The sequence below is a fragment of the Crotalus tigris genome, unplaced genomic scaffold (genome assembly GCF_016545835.1).
Source record: "Crotalus tigris isolate CLP2741 ecotype Arizona unplaced genomic scaffold, ASM1654583v1 scf7180000024383.4638030, whole genome shotgun sequence".
NCBI classification, from domain to species: domain Eukaryota; kingdom Metazoa; phylum Chordata; class Lepidosauria; order Squamata; family Viperidae; genus Crotalus; species Crotalus tigris.
In genome coordinates, this window is record NW_024100553.1 from 285,128 (window position 1) to 305,188 (window position 20,061).

General features: G+C 41.2%; 1 protein-coding gene across 31 annotated transcripts in view; it reads right to left on the minus strand.

Annotated features, from left to right (window-relative positions):
* The window catches only part of MAGI1 (membrane associated guanylate kinase, WW and PDZ domain containing 1), a 510,767-nt gene that overhangs the window by 123,288 nt on the left and 367,418 nt on the right, over positions 1-20,061 (minus strand). For all 31 annotated transcript variants that reach the window (XR_005554903.1, XM_039328720.1, XM_039328711.1 and 28 more), the window contains one exon: positions 6,187-6,306. Coding sequence is in view for 30 of the 31 variants with exons in the window: in XM_039328720.1 (XP_039184654.1) it covers positions 6,187-6,306 (120 nt within the window). In the remaining variant the exon portion in view is untranslated. The remainder of the gene's footprint in view (positions 1-6,186; positions 6,307-20,061) is intronic.

Genomic DNA, 20,061 nt, shown 5'->3' on the forward strand with positions numbered 1-20,061 from the left:
GTAGACAAAGAAAATCCAGGATGAGGTAGAAGGTACAGAGATTAGAGAAGTTTCCTCTTCAGAAATCATAGAAATCATATTTCTGTGATTGCGTATGCCCAGATGGAAACCATTTGGTATGTACACTCATGACATGTTCTCATATTTTTGAATGTACCTATCAGCCAAATAGATTGATGATCCTTCACAGTGGCATACCTAGCACATTTGACACCAATGGCCACCTCCACTCGCTGAACACCACCACAAGAGCCTGGAACCACAGTCCTCTTCATCTCCATCACTGTGCTGCCTAGCAAACCAGCTGATTAGCTAACTGACTCAACATCACACATGTCATCCACCCTCCAGTTTGCTTCCTTGTCTTCAGTAGCACCTCCCAATTACCTGGTCCCACCACCCTGCCCTTGGAATGCTACTCCCCTTAAAAAAATTGCATTATAAAAGTCTCCAGTTTTGTAGATGAAACAATAGTTGACAGTCTTGTTATGGTGACATTCCATGAACTGGTGCAATCATTCATGTTCTGCTCCAATTCATCTCCCACTCAGTTTAACAAGGCTGCAGAACAACTCCTGCTAGTTTAGTATCCAAAACAGAGTATCATCACTCTTATGTTGAAACTAATCATTGCTCTAAGGCAGGGGTCCCCAACCCCCGGTCTATGGACCAGTATCAGGCCATGGCATGCCAGCAACTGGGCTGCACAAACAAGCAAAGCCCCATCCACAAGTTGCAGGCAGCACACAAAACCACGCACCCTCTGGGCCGTGGAAAAAGCTATCTCCAACAAACTGGTCCCCGGTGCCCGAAAGTTTGGGGACCTCTGTTCTAAGGTCTCTAAGTTTGTGATCCTGGGTTGGGTGGGGAAGATTGTGATCTGTGACCTGTCACCAGTTTTGTAGGGCATAGGTTCATCCCTGATGGACACCTTTAAGACTTCAGATTTCCTTTCTTTGTCTTGGACTGGTGAGCCTTTGATAACTAGGACATAAAACCATCCCAAGCACAGTTATTTTTCATGGTAAAGTTCAACGGGAGATGGAGTTTGGGATGGTCACTTATAATCTATAGTCCCCAATTTAGGACCACCTCCTTTACCAGGACATTTATATCCTGCTTATCTTAGGGGCAAGCAAGGCAATATAACTGAGTTTTGTAATATAAGATAACCTGAGAAGTTACGAAAGGCTTAAAATCACATTGTGAATGGGAATTTGAACTTGGGTCTTCCTAATCTCAGTCCAACAATTTAATTACGATCTTAAACTACTCCAACACACACAGACACTATACACATTACATTTTTCTATCTCACTCAACACAATAGACCAGTCATGTCAAATTCGTGACGTCATGTGATGGCATGCAATGTATCGGAACTGTTTTGACATTGCCGGCAATGGGGTGGGCGTGGCTTCCAGTTTGACACCCCTGCAATAGACAATTAAAAGGATGTTAGGCCAGATATTAAGATATTATGCACAGCATCTCAAACTTTTATGTTTACAGATAATTTCCCAAGAATTACCTTTTCTTGTACAGAAAGGATTTTTTTTTAAAAAAAAGAATTCTACTCTCTACCTGTACCCCTTTTCTAAGAATTACAGTAAAATCACATTGTCCTTTTGAAAATGTCATTTACACCTGGTTTTAGTCGCTGATTGTAATTAAAGGTTACATTTGGTTTTTCCACAACATGGAGGAACAAATGCCAAGGTAGTTGTGAAACATTTCACATGGGTGCATATGCTTTAGACCACAAGTAGAAACAAATAATTCACTGATAACCTTTACAAAGTCTTCCTGTAATTCAGTTTTCCCCTGAATATTAACTAATAGAGTAAATTATCCTTTTTTCTTTCTAAAAAGGTAAAGCCTGAAACCTTCATCTGCATATCTGTGAGAGAGGTTGTAAAACTGGATAGATCAGTTTGACGTTAACTATGAAATGTCATTATTGAAATGTGGGTATTCTCTTAACTGCAATAGCTTACTATGTTAATATTTGGAAGTGTTTATTCCAATCTGATCCAGTGGTCTTGTCCATATGTTGATTTTTTTAATTTTAAAAAAAACTATCCTGATTTCCAGAGCTCTTCAATTGCACCCCATTTGTTCTTTTACCTCCTAATGATGTAAATTACTTCAGTCATCGACTCAAGAAACACAAGCCTTACCCTATGATTTAGTACATACAACACACCCACTGCAAGTAATGAGAGCAGTCAAAGCAAAGCTTATGTAGAACAAATCAACCTCTAGTCTGCAGGCTATTCATGGAAAGCAAAGGGAACAAATGAGGGGGTGGCAGGAAAGAGAAGGAATCCTGAAGGAAATGCATCACAATTTTACAAATGATTTGGGAAGCCACAAGAAAAGCCGGGGGGGGGGAAGAGGGGGGAAAGTCTACATGTAATTCCAATCAATGGTTGTCTAATCATCATAATCTTCTCATAAGCCAGAACTGCGTTTGCATAACCTTTTCCATTTTGCAGTGAATTTATGCAGCCACTGTAATTTAGTGATAAAAAAAATACAATGTTCAAAACACGTTTAATTAATAATGTGGTGGTTCCCACAACGTGTGAAGAGGAAGCTTCCTTGCCTCATTAAAAGTAATGAATGAATGAAACAGACAAAGAATTAAGCAATTTTGTATTGTGGTTTCTATTTTTGTGACTAGCAAAGTGTTGTTACAAGTTTTTTTTTAAAGGATGAGAAGCAGAAGATAACCAATGGAAACACAAGATTTTTTAGTAGGATTGTTTCCTATTGAAAGATCCCTGTAAAAGTCCATAAATCAAAGATGGCCTGAAGGCTATCTCAATACTGCTAATTTATATTTTTAAATTATTGTACTAGACCTCAAAGCAATGTTTGCTTCCGGGTCCAAATCAAAGTGTTGGCCGTTACCTTTAAAGCTCTTTATGGCATGGGTATCTGAGGAGCCATCTCACCTCAATGAGGTTAGCCCATCCCATTCGCTCTACGGAAGAGGCCTATTTGGATCCCATCTGCCAAAGGATTTCAGCTGTAGGATCCAGGAGAAAAGCCTTTTCTTTCCTGGCCTTTGCAATATGGTGAAGTCTGCCCCCAAACTCCTGGTCTCAGAATAACAGAGTTGGAAGGGATCTTTTAGGTCTTCTAGTCCAACCCCCTGCTCAGGCAGGAAACTTCCAGAAAAGCCTTAAAACCTGGTTCTGATGGCTGGCTTGGGGCCCTGATACAGGTGCATTATGATGGGGCCAACTGCCAGGACTTCTTATTTAATGCTCTTTACACGCCTACTTTATTGAAAAGAAGGACTAGGGGTGACATGATAGCAGTTGAGGGCCTGCCACAAGGAAGAGGGAATCAATCGATTCTCCAAAGCACCTGAAGGCAGAACAAGAAACAATGGATGGAAACTAATCAAGGAGAAAACCAACCTAGAAGCCAGGAAAAATTTCCTGACAGTGAGAACAATTAATCAGTGGAACGACTTGCTTCCAGAAGTTGTGAGTACTCCAACTCTGGAGATTTTAAAGAACAGTCACTTGTCTGAAATGGTATACGGTCTCCTGCTTGAGCAGGGGTTGGATTAGAAGACCTCCAAAGTCCCTTCCAACTGTTATTTTGTAAAAAGAATCAATTGTTTTTAGTGGCAAGATGAGATGTATACCCGGGTCATAGTTCTTTTCCCCACTAACTTTCACTTTAGTGAAAATTTGCATTTAATTTCATTCATTTATAAATGTTATTTTAACAAGAACAGATACTTGTAAAGATTTTGAGTCAGATTGGGAAGAATTTCCGTATGCAGTAAAAAAGGGTAAAGATCTATTATAAAACTTGCAAGAAAACAGACTTGATGAATAATTCTTAAATTGGTAAGAAAGACCACTCTTCTTCTTTTTAATGGAACATTTCAGTAATTCTTTTTAATATACAGCCATTCATCCTCCCAATAATCTAAGAAAAGGTTTTATGGTGATTGTTACAAGACACCCAGAAATGTGTCTATTATAAGCTCTTGTGGCTGGATTGACATAGCAACCTCTCATTTAGAAAGCCTTTGCAGGATGCCTTTATATTTGTTATTATAAGAATTATTTGCTATTGTTTCTAAAAACTCCAACTAGCAAATTCTTTGTCAGCTTAAAAAGAAAGTTAAGTAAACTTCAGAGAATTTAAACATTAGCAAAATAAGCAGCAGAGGAGGGGGAAAAACAATACAAAATGATCCTGAACATAGATATATATATTTGACTCAATTCTGTGAAGCTTTCTTCTAATTAAGAATGCATAGAATTCAGCTAAAAGCCTGCAACATCATTAACAAATCAATGAAGTCCAATGATATTTAGGCTCACAGTGCCCAACAATTCAGACACCCAGACATTTTCAAATAAACACATTACAGGAAGCAATAGTTAATTGTTAACCACAGCACACATTAGGCTGAAATAAACCTCAATATTACAGGCAGTCCTTGACTCATGACCACAATGAAACTCAAAATGTCCACCGCTAAGCAAGGCAGTGGTTAAATGAGTTGTGTCCCCTTTTTTTTAGCCATGGTTGTTAAGCAAGTCACTGAAGTTTTTAAGGAACCATGTGGTCTTTAAGCAAAACCGACTCCCTAAGCTCCCTAAGAAGATTTAAAATGAATACATCTGGTTGCCAATCACCCAAAGTCTGATCAGGGGACTGTGGTGATGCTGTGGTGATAACTGTGAAAGCTAGTCAGAAGTCACTTTTTTTTCAGTGCTGTCGTAACTCTGAACGGTCATTAAACAAATGGTTGAAAGCCGAGGACTACTTGTATCATGAATATTTCTGCTCTCTAGAGCATACTTGTCTAATACAATGAGGTAATGCAGTTTTTAGAAATAAGTGGAACAATGTAAAACTGCTTCGTGTCATGTACCCATATGTTTGTTATTCTGCTTCCTGAACTGTTTGTTTCCCCCCCCAAAGAAAATATATATTTTTAAAAAACTAGCAAACACTCTATAGCTATTGTATATATGTGTATATATTGAACAATGGGCCCTACCCAACAAAATGAAATTTAAGGTGGAGAAAAGCAAGGTTTTACATTTAGGCAGGAAAAACCAAAGGTACGAGCAGAGATTAGGTGAAACCTGGCTCAAAAAACAGTAATTGTGAGAGGGACCTTGGAGTCCTAGTGCAGCAGCCCCCAACCTTTTGGGCACCAGGGACCGGTTCCATGGAGAAAGGTTTTTCCATGAATCGGAGGGGGTGTAGTTTTGCATGCTGCCTGCATCCCACAGATGGGGCTTTGCTTGTTTGTGTGACCCAGTTGCTGGCATGCCGCGACCTAGTACTGGTCCATGGACCAAGGGTTGGGTACCCTTTTCCTAGTGGATGATGACTTAAATATGAGCCAGCAGTGTGCAGCAGCAGCCAAAAAAGCTAATACAACCACTTTATAAAACCTTAGTAAGACCACACCTGGAATACTGCATCCAGTTTTGATTCCCGTATTAGGAAAAAGATGTGGAGACTTTGGAAAAAATGCAGAGAAGAGCAACTAAGTTGATTAAAGGCCTGGAGACTAAAACATACGAAGAATGATTGCAGCAACTCGGTATGGCTAGTTTAGAGAAAATAAGGACTAGGGGTGACATGATAGCAGTATTCCAGTATTTGAGGGGCTGCCACAAAGAGGGAGGTCAACTTATTTTCCAAAGCACCAGAAAGCAAAACAAGAAATAATGGATGTCGACTAATCAAGGAGAGAAGCAACCTGGAATTAAGGAGAAACTTCCTAAACAGTGAGAACAATTAACCAATGGAACAGCTTGCCTTCAGAAGTTGTGGATACTTCCTCACTGGAAGTTTTTAAGAAAAGATTGGACAGCCACTTGTCTGAAATGGTAGAGGATCTCCTGCTTGAGCAGGGGATGGGACTAGAAGACAGCTCTGATTGACATAAGGTTCACCAATATATGAAAATATGCAGTTATGTATTTTTGTAGGCAACTAGTTTTAATACATAATGTAAAACTCCAATGGATTCTTTCTATTGCTGATTTTTGGGGCTGTAGTAAAAATCTACTTAGACAGGTAAGATTTCCCCCCCCCCTACAAAATATCTCAGGAGTGTCATAATTCAATCTTAAACTTTCCCAAAATGCTTCAGGAGGTCTTTCAATATTCAGGTGTCTCAGAGCGTACCTTCATAGGTTCCTACTTCAAGAAGCGTTCCGCTTTTTTCAAGTTCACGAAACTCTTGTACGCTTAGAAAGTTATAGTCCACACCAGGCACTTCTCCTTCCCTTGGAGGACGTGTTGTGCCTAGGTAAAGAAAAAACAGAACAGGATGAGTATTGATGTTACAAGAGTACTATCAGAAAGAAACAAATATTTTAGTATGATGCTAAGGGAAACAGTAGTGGAGGCAAGGCCAGGTGGGATTTTCAGTGAAAAATAGACAATGTAGAGAAGCCAACAGAATTTAAAGGAGCACCACTGTGCCCAAGTATGGATAACTACCACTATTTCATTTGCTCTGCTCTCTGCTTGTGAGATGAGAGGGAAGGGGGGGAGAGAGGGATGAGGAGGGGAGAGAGGAGAGGGGGATGGGAAAGAGAAGGGAGGAGAGGAGAAGGTAGAGAGGAGAGGAGGATAGGGGATAGAAGCGAGGAGGGGAGGGGGAGGGAAGTAGAGGTGAGAGGAGAGAGAGGAGAGGGGGTTGGGAGAGAGGAGAAGCTAGAGAGAAGAGGAGGATAGGGAATAGAATAGAGGAGGGGAAGGGAAGGGAAGGCAAGGGGAGGGGAGAGGAGAGGAGGGGAAGGGAGGGAAGAGCAGAGGAGGGGAGAGGAGAGAAGAGGGTAATTTTCCCTCTAGAAATTATTTCACACAATGTCCTTTCTATTTGATTGGTCACTGATGGAACTGGTTCTTTTACTGGAATCATTCTATAACATGCGCTTATTTCCATAATATAATCACATTCTTAACTCTGACATCCTCCAAGGAGCACTGTTTTGTGCATCTTCTATTTCTGTAATAGTCTAACTCTTTTTTCTCTCTAAGTGCCAGGAACATACATGCTAAATAGAAATATTTTTCGGTTTACTTATACTTTTTCATTCCTCTCAAATACCTATACAGGGAAAAATACGAATTAATTTCACAAAGCTTTCCTGAATAAGTTAATACTTGCATAAAACAAGAGTGTGATGGGGTGAGGGAGAGCTATTTCTAATAATCTTGATTAAAATCAATAAAGATTGAACATTAAGCACTTTGAGTGATGCAGATTTAATTTTCTCCGGGTGGAGGTAATTCACTGTACTTTATTTTGAGTATCTCTTCAAAACACAGTTCCTGTATTCTTGGAGGCTCGCCGAGAAGAAAATAAATCGGTATCTTATTTATATTAAGGAAAAGAGATATCCTATGACTGACACACAGCTGTAATGCTTTGAATTCTATACAAATGCGACCTTTAGTAATATTCCTTTTGTTCCAAACAAATCTGACTGCATCAAATGGGCTGGTTTGTATCAGCCCCACTGTTCTTCCCAAGCTCTCAGCCGTGATTGAGCTATAGGTCCATTGATTAACCTTCTTTCAATTTTATTTGTGCTCCAGGCATGTCTTTTTTGCCAAGAAACAGACAACTTACTGCAAGGCCATGGTGTAACTTTAAGATACAGGATCAGTGACACCGTGTCACTTCATGTTCCATAGAACTAACCAAGCTACAAGCATCCATGTTTTGCATGGGTTCTCTAGAGCAATGATCGCTCCTGGCTTTGTAGCTTCAAAGCAAAACCTTCCCAACTGAGATTCAGAAACAAACTAAAGGAAACAAGGGGTAAAGGAATCCCCGCCTTTTCTTTTCTTGTAGCAAAATGATGGGCTGCTGGCTGGACACACGCCTGACAGATGGCATTTGAAAAGGATTTTATGAACCATCTGGGGTGTTTACAATAAGACTAAACTACAGTTATCACCATCCAAGGGACATTTTCCTCCTCAATGTGATTTATGTGGAGAAATATAAAAATAAGAAAATCAAATGCAGTACATTTTTCTAGGATTGTTGCACTAACAGTAAGTGCCAACTTCTTTGTTGAATTCCTGAGCTGAACATGCAGCAAATGTGTTGCTATCATATCAGTAACAACCTCTTGAAAAAACAACTGATTTTATGGAATCACGCTCAAAAAATGTTCATCAAATACTGATTCACACATACGTTTTCTTTTCAACATGCACAAAATAACACCCGTGCAGAAGGGTGTGATCATCTATGTAAGCCAAAAAAATCAGGGAAAAATCTGATAGCATCATTGCAGACTGAACAATTTTATTAAAAGGCATACGAAGCACAGCTCGTTTAATCAGATGTTAGCACTAGAAATCACAACAATACATAAAGAACTTAGATATTTTTGGGAGGAGGGGGAATGAAACACCCAAGACCCAGTCATAAGAAATTACTGAATTCTGAATAAATTTCAGGAAAACAAATTCTGACATGAAAATGCTCTTATGCAAATGTAACTTTATTGAAAATCTTACCAAATGTCTATCAACATTTGTAAACATAAAGAACTTCTTAAAATTTATAGGCATTATACTATCTTCAAAAAAAGTCTTCCTGTTCTGTAACATCTATTGCAAGTATGTTAGATGTCAAGAATGCCATTTACTTGGCAGAGAAACTGAATTTGCTTTCATTGGTTTTATTTAGGTTGCAAAATATGACTAGTTTCAACTTGTCACAGTACAAAAACAGACTGATACACTGATTAGTTTGAATCTCCCAGCTGTAAACTCTTTTAAAGAATTTTAAATTATATCTTAAATCAGGAAGTTAGTATGAAAAATCCTGATTCTCTTTATCTCTTCCTCACCTTTTCCCAGAGATTTTTGGTTTTGCAAGGTTTCCTGTTATACTGTTTAATAAATGTTGACACTCATCAGCTAACTTAATTCCAAACTTGCTTACCATAATCTTAGAATGACACTTCAAAAAACATGCATTTGGTAACCTCAATTGCTTTTCCATTAGATTGAAACATTTATCTGATACTGCAGAGCAATTAAAACGTATACGGTAACCAGTCTTAAAATGAATCGCATGGCTTGGGAAAACAATTACAGATTTAAAAGAGTCTTCTTTACATTATTGCTTTGTTGCCCTATATCAATCCCATATTCTCTGATTTGAACCTAGCAAGAAATCCTAGCTTAATACAAATCAGAATAATGATATAATGCTTGATTGGTGGGATATTTGGTCTTAGTTGCTTAAGGCTGTTTTCTATGAGGTGCAAAAGGTTCAATTAAACTGATTTATTCCTAAGGTCTATGCACAGGAATTTTTTCAACTAACAATCAACATCTGGTTAGAGTTATGCACTTGAGAGAGTTTGGATTTAGTTTGTTGTGCCTACATAATGATTCTAGGCTGATTCCCCTTTTCATTCTGCTCCCAGATTCTGCCATTCTTTCTCCTATAGTTTCTTGGACTCCCAGAAACTATTGAAACCCAGTCCATGCTTTCTAAAATATGGTAATCCCAAATTTACACTGTACCATCTAGATAACCTTGCCAATTTATACTTGCATGCAATATTATGAAAGCAGTTTTGCTTTGGTACTCTGTGATGCAACCCCACATGCATATGCACTTAGCTCAGATCAAGAAAGTACAGCCTGGTCTCTTGATCAAACCACAGTTAGCATTCTCCCCACTCTTCCTTCAATCCTTATCACATTGTTAAGTCATGTTTCTCAGCACTGTGATGTGAAGATGGGTGAATCTGAAGAATTTTGCCAAAAGATGTGAGAGTTAAAAAAATGATGCCACTCTCTTTTGCAGATGGCCATGTTCAATGGCATTTGTCCTCAACCCTGTGCTTTCCACAACATTAAACTTTCACTCCATTAACCCCAGGAGCTTTGGGCACTGACCTTGCAGGTTTAGAGAAGTACTCAAAGAAAGACAGAAAGTATCACATTGCTGATGGTTTCTGTATATTCTTTTTATTCTGCTTAAAAGAAAATTAAAATAGGAAGGCATATTCTATTCAGATGAAATATAAATATGATTGATTGATTACATGTAATTAAGTCAGCATTGGCTATTAGCCACCATGTAGATAGATTTTCTCCAGAATGATCTGTCCTCAACCTGGCCTTTCAGGTCTTCCGACAAGGCACCCATCCATACACCTTGTTGCTGGTCATCCTAATTTTTAATTCATCTACCTTTCCCAACATTATGGATTTCTCAAGAAAGCTACAGTAGGTCTTCACATAATGCACTCAAAACATGAAAGTTGGAGCCTAGCCATTTGTACCGGAAGTGAAAACTTTAAACTGATTTGTTCTAGTATCTCTTTATTTATTTTCTTGGCTACTCATAGTATTCTCAGGAGTCTTCTCCAACACAAACATTCAAAGCATCTATACTCTTTCTATTCTGCTTCTTCAAATTCCACTGAGTGAGTGTGAGAGTGTGTGTGTGTGTGTGTGTGTGTGAGAGAGAGAGAGAGAGAGAGAGAGAGAGAGAGAGAGAGAGAGAGAGAGAGAGAGACAGACAGACAGACAGACAGACAGACAGACAGACAGACAGACAGAAACAAACAGAGAGAATTTCTAGGGCAGCTGGTCACTACAAAGAATAGTCTCTTTATATGTCTTGTACCCTTCCTAAATTGGAATGGATCTCTTCCATTTGCTCCCAGCAAATATTAAGTTATATACAAAGTGTGAGCTTAAAGCTAAGCAATAACTGGTTGTATCTTCCTGTGACCCTGTCCTATTCTTCTCAAACGAGAACTTCTGAGATCCATTCTGAACTTTTGAACTAAATATCAAAGCCAACTTTAATATCCTCAGCAACTAAGGGAGCCCAGGTTACTTAAAGGTCATCTTCTGCTGATGACATCATGTGATAAATACAGAGGTTTGCTTCTTCTGCTTCTGTCACCTAAATCACAGTGGACAGCCAGAGTTCTGCAGATCTGCTGAAGGCAATAAGGAAATGGAACAGACAGAATCTACCTGTTCCATTTCCAGAAGGGGCAACCTGATTATTGACTACGCAAAAAAATATAACCGTGTATGACACATAATTAGCAATTTCCCAGTCAATTGTGATAAAACCTGAGAAAAATTGCATCCAGGTTTTCAACATAGTCAATGTCATGGTTCTGACAGATGAAACTCTTCAAAAGAACTTTGAGGCATCTAACTTTTCTACTTCTGACGCACCGCCAAGGTACTTTACCTGGCTGAATGATTTGAGAAAAAAATGCAAAACTCAATCAGAACCGCAACTAAAATGTAAGGGGCTTCAAGAGAGATGTTGCTTGCCTAGAAAGCAGATGGAAAATAAACTCGCAATAATACATATTATTTTATCCTTGACCCCTAGATGGCAATTCCTATTTAGACCATCTGCAAAGTTTCATTTGAGTTGATTTCTCATTCAACAAAACCTGCCATACTGAGCAGGCAATATTGAAAATTGCCCTTTGATATCCACAGGACAGGTGGGGAGAAGAGGGGAGAGAGAAAGTATGCACTGTGATGTCATAACATAAACTTAGCCTCTTACATACTTAGCATAGCATCATAATGTAAGTACAAAAGGCTGGAACTTGTGATATCATCCTGTTTTTTTTTTTAATTTGTTATCACTGTAGCTAGCTGCAGACTCCAATGCTTGAGATACTAACAGAATGAAATGGATATAATGGGTATTTTTGTGTGCATGTATACAAGTGTGTGTGTGTTTGTGTGCACGTGTGCATTTTTTGCAAGCTCTTTCCTTTCTCAGGATGGCCATATACATGTGAATGCCTGTCTTTGTATCGTAAACACTTATTTCATTTAACTGCTTGCTAATGCAGCAAACAGGAAACATTACTGGAGCAGGTTTACAACCACAGAAGCTTTAGGAGAGGCCGATGACTCCCAATTCTCAGTCACTTCCTCCCTTTTCCTTACACATGTCTTTGCTGCAGGTGGGAAGGGGAGTCTGTGTCTGCCCCCTTCTCTCTGCAGTGTAGTGTGCAAATGAAGGGAGGGACAGCTGCTATCTGGGGACAAAAGACTTTTGTTCCTTCTTGACTCCTGGCTGGGGCTGCGAGTGGAAAAAAAAAAGAAGAAAGAAGCGGCAACAGCTGTTGCTCTAAGCAATGTGTATTTTGCCATCTGAATGAGGTCTGCACCATATCACTAATTATTGGCAGTGTAGTTCCCTTGCAAAGCAGCACGACTGAGCTTCAGTTCCCTGAAAGTGGAGCGCATCGGTTGCAAAGATGGATTTTAAAGACCAATTTCACCAAAGAATTACTATTGCAGAATACAGCTGTTGAAGGAAAAGTCTTCATCGTGGTTCATTCCAAGCTGGGAATAAACAACATGGCGACTGCTTTAGAAAGAAGGTTGCAGTTTATTAAAGAGGACAGCCAGACAGAAAGGTGGCTCTGGAAGAAAAGAGAGAGAGAGCACATATAGGGAGTGAGTTTTTATACCCTCTGGGGCTCTTGAGGTTGTTTCCTGTTCCTGTTTGAGGCTTTGTATTTCCTGTGTCATGTATTTTGACCTGAGTCTGAGTGTGCCCCTTTGGCATCTGTGGGTTAATCCTATTATGTCCCGTCTTAGAGTTTGGGTGGGGTATGTAGATTATAGGTGTCTTTGTCTTCTTAATCTTCTAGCTTCAACCTTCCTGAATGGTTTACATCTGCACTTCTACGGAGTTGGTTTCTGCTTGGGGATATTAAGAAAAAAAACTGGGCATGCTTTTCTGCCTCTTTAAGAACCTTTGAGGAAATATATTTTTCTGCCCTTTTAATATTTCCTTCTCCGGGGGGCTGACTTCCCACACAGTACTCGCACAAGTCAAACATCTCTGGAGAGGTAGACAGGTACAGGTGAGGAGTGTGTGCTAGAACCTCACTTTAGGAATAAAAGCAAATTAAGCTCAGATTGCTTTTTGTTTATGTTGGATCTGAACCAGAACTTCCTTTTGGAAAGAGCCAACTCTCCTGCTACCAGTCCTTTGAGGTAAGCCAAGTTAGGAAACAGGCACCATAAAGGTTACAAGTAATCCTCGACTTACAATCATTTAGCGACCATTCAAAGTTGCAATGGCACTGAAAAAAAGTGACTTATAACTGATTCGTGTAATGAAAATTTGGGCCGGACATGAATTTATGACGGTTGCTGTGTCCCAGGATGTGATTGCTACTTGCACTCTTTCCAATCAGCTTCCAAAAGCAAAGACAATGGAGGAAGCCAAATTTGCTTTAAGTGTGCTTCACTTAAAGACCACAGTGATTTGCTTAGTGACCATGCCAAAAAAGGTCATAAAAATCAGGTGTGACTCACTTAATAATGGCCTTGTTTAACAATGGAAGTCCTGGTCCCAGTTTTATGCTGACGACTATCTGTACAGGAAGGTTACTTTATCGTTGCTGGATATAAAAGCAGAAGCTTGAAAGCCTGCTAGAGTTTCTCTCTGTTCCTCCTGTACCAGAGTGAATCAAGGCAGATTATTTCAAATCTCTTTTTCATGTCCCTCCTTTTCCAGGGCCGAATTGTGGACGTTGGTGAGTTGCCACTTATTTTGTCATTTAGTTTCTCTTAACAATTCCCCTAAGGACTTTTGCATTGCTTTCTTAAGGTTAGCTCTGTGCTTCCCTGCACTTACTGATTGATCCTGGGAAAATAGCAAGCAGCTATTAATGCTTTTCTTTCTTCTTTCAGCAGGACTGGATGGACTTTGCAGTCCACTCCAACTGGATGAAGCCTATTTGAACAGAACAAACCTGGTGCAGTTTTGCCATTCTTTTCTTTTGACTGTGCTAGCCCAAAGAAGTATGGCAAGCACTGCCTCTAATCCAGCTTTTAACCTCTTTAGGTGAGCCTCCAGACATATCTAACTGTTGTGGCAAAATTGAATAGTTAATGTGATAAAAGAGCAAAGTCAAAATGATCAGTTTTGATTCTAGCCTGCCTTCATGTATTCCCGTGAAACGGTGGTTCTTCCTGGAGGAAACGTTCTAATATTCACTCAAGGGTCTTTTGGTAGATGAATATGTCTCCTGTCAAAGTTTATCATGATTAAATGCTTCCCCTTTTCTGAGTTTGCTCACTACCTTAAATGAAAGCCAACCACATAGCCTGGTTAATCATGATAGGCTAAACAGCAATCATTAGACAGGTAGAACAGGGGTTTCAAACTGCCGGCCCACAGGCCGGATGCATCATGCCAAAACTGCGCCCACCCCATTGCTGGCAATGGGAAAAAAGTTGTGATACGTCGCATCGCGTGACATCGTGAGTTTGACACCCATGATGTAGAGCATCTGCCATTATCCACTAGGGACACCCAAGGTCTCAGGTTCTGAACAAATAATCAGTGGAACGACTTGACTCCAGAAGTTGTGGGTGCTCCAACACTGGAAGTTTTTAGGAAGCGATTGGACAACCATTTGTCTGAAATGGTATAGGATTTCCAGCCTGAGCAGAGGGTTGGACTAGAAGATCTCCAAGATCCCTTCCAACTCTGTTATTCTGTTATAAGCATGTCCTATGAAACCAGCCATGATTCAGAAACCAGCTTTATGGCTTAGCATGTTGCATGTAGCTGGCCTGTACTTTATTCATTGAACCATGGTTAAATTTATCATGCTTTAGCACAGAATCAGAATGTAATGGCTTTTTTTAATTAAAAAAAATAGGTTTCATTCTGCAGAGGCCCTTGATCCTTATCTGATAGAGAACAAGGATAAACGCAAGATTCTGGCACACCTGACAAGGAGAACGGAGAGGAGAGTCTCCTCCTACCCCCACAGACCATCCTTTCGATCTGACATAGGCACAGAACAAGGTTCATTTTCTTGCCTCTATCAGCCTAGGTTAGACCGACAGGGTGAGAGAACCAGCAACAGGGACAGGTTCAGACAACAATTCCAATCAAAGCGGCCCTTTTGGGGAGTGGGAGGTCGCCCCTACCGAAGATCCAAGTGACAGCTGGGAGGACTCCCCCATTGGTGGCAGGCTAGCTCTCTTCGCTCCCAAATTGTAAGCCACCACCATGGACCTTTGGGTCCTAAATACCGTCAGATTCCATCTCTCACTAGAATTCATTTCATACCCCCGAACCGCTTCATTCCTTGCCCATCTCCAAACTATCCAACCAAAAGGAACCTTATAAAGGAGGCCATCCAGCATCAATTGGACATCCAGGCCATAGAACCAGTAGAGAATCCCTGGGGGCAGGGATTCTATTCCATCTTGTTCATAGTCCCAAAGAGTTCAGGGTGTGTGTGTGTGGAGAGCAATCCTAGACTTAAAAAGCCTCAACAGACACTTGGCTTACATAAAGTTCAAAATGCAAAGCCTACAGTCAATATTAGCAAGCATCAGAGAGGGAGACCTTCTGATGTCCATAGATCTAATGGAGGCCTACCTACACATTCCCATACTTCCGGAACACCGGAGGTTTCTCAGATTCTGCCACACAGGGCAGCATTTTCAATACAGGGCTCTGCCTTTTGGACTTTCTTCGGTTCTCAGAGTATTCACAAAGGTACTGGCAACACTCGCAGCACATCTGCGAACAATTCCTGTGTGCATTCAATGTTATCTGGATGACATTCTCATCCAATTTTTGTCAGTTCAAACAGCACAGTCAGACCTAGCACTGACCCTAACAACCCTTCAGGAACACGGTTTCTCAGTAAATTTCCAAAAGAGTCAGACAGTCCCACCTACCCGTCTTTTACATCTGGGAGCTGTGATAGACACACTACAGTGCAGGGTCTACCTCTCTCGAGATCACCAAGATAGCATTTGAACCATGGTCAAATTGGTTTGAAAGATGCAAACCACAACACTGGCCACACTCTCCCAATTACTAGGAAAGATGATTTCATGCCTTGCAATCGTGCCCTGGGCATGACTACACTCCAGAGATCTGCAGTGGTTCTTACTCCCATTCCAAAAGAGGAGAATGAGCTCATCCAACCGAAGACTTAGGATACCACCAGGGGTCCTGAAGTCCCTCCAGTGGTGGGCTTCTCTAGCGCTCAGAAAGGGACACTTGTTCAAGGAGACCGACCGGGTCACTCTGACCACAGACGCCAGTTTATTCGGCTGGGGAGCACACCCACAATCACAGCTAACACAGGGTCAATGGTCAAGGGAGGACCTAAAACACAACATAAACTGGTTAGAGCTCAGAGCCATTCACCTGGCCCTTCGCCATTTTCACAACACAATAATGGATCAGCATGTCCTGCTTCTCATGGACGTGGCGGCCAAAGCCCATGTCAATCGACAGGGGGGCACGCGATCTAGGGCTTTCATGACCGAAGCACAGGTGCTGGGAACCTGGGCAGAAAGGAACCTAGCCTCCCTCAAGGCCGAGCACATATCAGGAGAATCATCAGGTAGACTTCCTAAGCAGGGCGACGATAGACCACTCACCCTGCTCTCTTCAGGGAAGCATCAGAGAGATTCGGCCACCCAGTGCTGGACCTATTTGCCAGCCTAAGAATGCTCAGCTCCTGAGGTTCTTCTCCCGCTTTCTGTCACCAGGGGCAGAGAGAGAGCAGATGCACTTCGAGGTCATTGGCCAGAGGGGCTGCTATACGCATTTCCACCACTTTCTCTGATACAAGCAACCGTCAGAAAGATATTGCAGGAACAAGCAGGGATAATTCTCATTGCACCACATTGGCAAGACGGCCATGGTTGGCAGACCTCGTAAATCTTTCTACATACCTACCGTGGAGGATTCCACACGATCAAATCTCCCTCAACCAGGGGGCTCTACTTTATCCAGAGCCACAATGGCTCCAATTAGCCACCTGGCACTTGAACGGAGCATCCTCGAGGAGGAGACCTTTTCACAAAGAGTCATCAGGACAATCCAGGCCTCTAGAAGGCCTACAACTAACAGAATCTATGACTCCATGTGGAGAAATTATTGCAGCTGGTGCACAAAGCAGCAGCTAGACCCCTTTAGTATTTCGATTCTGAAGATCTTAGACTACCTAGCAGAGGGCCCGGATAGGGGACTAGCGCCCAACACAATTCGCAGACAGGTGGCCGCTTTATCTACCATTCTTTCCTATGGCAACTCTGAACCACTGGCCAGGCATCCAGTGGTATGATCCTTCATTAAAGGCGCAACAAACGACAGTCCACCCGCAGTCCACAGATATCCCTCCTGGGATCTGTCTACGGTCCTACAGACAATTACCTTATCCACATTTGAACCGGTTCGGACCTGCGCCTTACAATATTTGACCCTTAAGGTTGCCTTTCTGGTCGCTGTTACCTTAGCTAGACACATTTCAGAGTTGGCAGCACTATCAGTTAGAGAGGATCTGTGTATCTTCCACTCGGACAGGGTGGTCCTACATTTGGACCCTTCCTTCATCCCCAAGGTCAATTCCCTGTTTCACAGAACACAGGAGGTAGTGCTACCAGACTTTTGCCCCAAGCCCTCCCATGAATTCGAGCGCAAGTGGCACACCTTAGATGTTCACAGGGCTTTAAGATGATACATTAAACGGATGGCACCTTCCTCAAGTCGGAAGCCCTGTTCGTCTCCTTCCACTCTCACACAAGAGGTCAAAGGGCCACAGCTTCCACAATCGGAAGATGGATTAGAAGGTGCATAGCAGAGGCACACAGGGGACAGTCGTTAGCAGCCCCCAGACAAATCACTGCACACTCCATTCACAGCGCTGCCACCTCAGCAGCCTGGATGACTCAGGCACCAATTGAGGAGATATGCAGGGCGGCTACATGGGCATCACCTTCCCTCTTTATAAGACACTACAAGTTAGATAGATTCGCATCTGCAGAGGCCTCCTTCAGCAGGAGGGTCCTCCAGAGTGTAGTTTCAAAGAGTGGGACACAGACCCAGACTGACTCCCGCCCATAGGGACAGGGAGGCTTTGGTATGTCCCATTGGTGGATTCTCCACTCGCCATGCTGGAGAAGGGGCGTTGTCTTACCTGAACGCCTTTTCTCAGCATGATGATGGAGAATCCACTCCCACCCTTAGAACCAGTCAGGTCCTGTGCTGGGAGAGGATTGAGCCAACACAAGATTACATAGCCAACAGCTTTCGCCTCAGTCAAGACTGGGAAAGGGGCGTCTCAGGAGGAGAGGCGGAGCAAAAATTTGACTGACTTAGTCTACGGGTAGAAGACAAGCAGAACCCATTGGTGGATTCTCCATCGTCATGCTGAGAAAAGGCGTTCAGGTATGACAACGCCCCTTTTCTCCCTCAATCTAGCTGCAATAGGGTTGCGGCAAAGTGCTCTCTAAAAAAAAAATATTTCCCAGGAGATGTGGATTTCTACTTCCTAAATCTTTGTATAATAGATGTGTTCAAAAGAAAATAATAATGATTTAATCTCTTCCTATGGTCCTCTTGCTACCTGCTGCAAATCAGCATTTCTGAGACCCTCCTGGTAAGGAAGAAAGCAATCTGTTTGTTTCATTATATAATTGGGGGCAAATATGCCCTGTTTCTGTTACTATTTATATTTTAGTATGCTGTATTTTAGTCTTAATTTATTTTTGGTTGTGTTTGAAGCCAAGAGTATTGAAATATTTGCTACATGCTATTAACTATCGTTACATTGGTTAGTAATATAATCAATGGCGCATGTCAATATTTTGTAAATTTGTAGTTTGCATGTATTTTATTATCATACACTGAATAAGTAGATTTTATAAATGCAATATCTTTTTATCTTCCTTCTGTGATAGTTATTAGTTGAAATAAAAGTGATTAAATATTACAATAGCTGCTACTCTTACTTAGTGAGGCTTATTTCTAAATAAGTATCTCTGGAATTTCATTCTTCTAGCAATAGAAGTTACACACACTATTACGCTTTAGTTCATTTTTTTGTTGGCCCATTTTTTTTCCTCAGTGATGAAATAACCACACACACACATGTACTGGACACAGATGCAGAGTATATTTTTGCTGAACTGGTATTAACAGTGATATGATATATGACTTCAGTATGAAAACATGTTGAAACACCCTTGGCATTCCCAGGATAATATTTATTAATATTCTGCCTTAAGGTTATTAAAATTTTAATAAAATTTAGCAGCCAGGGGTATAGAAAATGAGTGCAAATGACACACCCAAGTGGGCACTGAAAATCTGGTTCACAAACTAACCATGATATTTTGGAAGTATAGGTAATCCCCGACTTAAGACTGGTTGCTTAGCAACTTTTTGAAGTTATGACATATCTCCTTGGAGTTACTTATGACCCAGATTTAAAGTTATGACCCCTCCCACAGAATTACATGATTATACTTTGGGTGCTTGGCAACTGGGCTACATTTATGGCTTATTTGCAGCATCCCATGGTCATGTGACTGTGTTTTATGATGGTTTTGCTGAAAACCAGTATGTACTTCCAGTTTTTCGCAAAACCACACTCACAGCGAACTATTGATTCACTTAACCACCATGGTGTCTGCTTAAAAAAGGTCATAATATCAGGTCGTTCCTGTGGGTGAGCCAATTTACGATTGTCATAATTTTTGACCATGATGGACAGGCTCCATTACACTTGAAACTCTAGTAGGACTATCTGTACTCAATGTTGAGGCTTCCTAGAGATAAAGAAAGGGTCTTTTTTCTTATTCAGCAGTTGGAACTGGATTAGAGGATGCCCACTATTCCCTTGCACTGCCTGGAACAGATGTTGTGGCGACAAGTGTCTTTCCGGTTCTTGGGTATAAGAATTAGAGATGAAACTGTGGGGAAGAAAACAGATTCCTAGAAGGGTCATGCGGAAAGAAAGGAAGGGAAAGAAGTTCTGGATTGCAAGACATCCAGTGGGAGAAGGAATAGTGGCAATAGCATTTAGATTTCTATACCGCTTCACAGTGCTTTACAGCCCTCTCTAAGCAGTTTACAGAGTAAGCCTATAGCCCGCAATAATCTGGGTCCTTGTTTTACCGACCTAGGAAGGATGGAAGTCTGAGTCAACCTTGAGTGGTCAGGATTAAACTTCTGGCTGT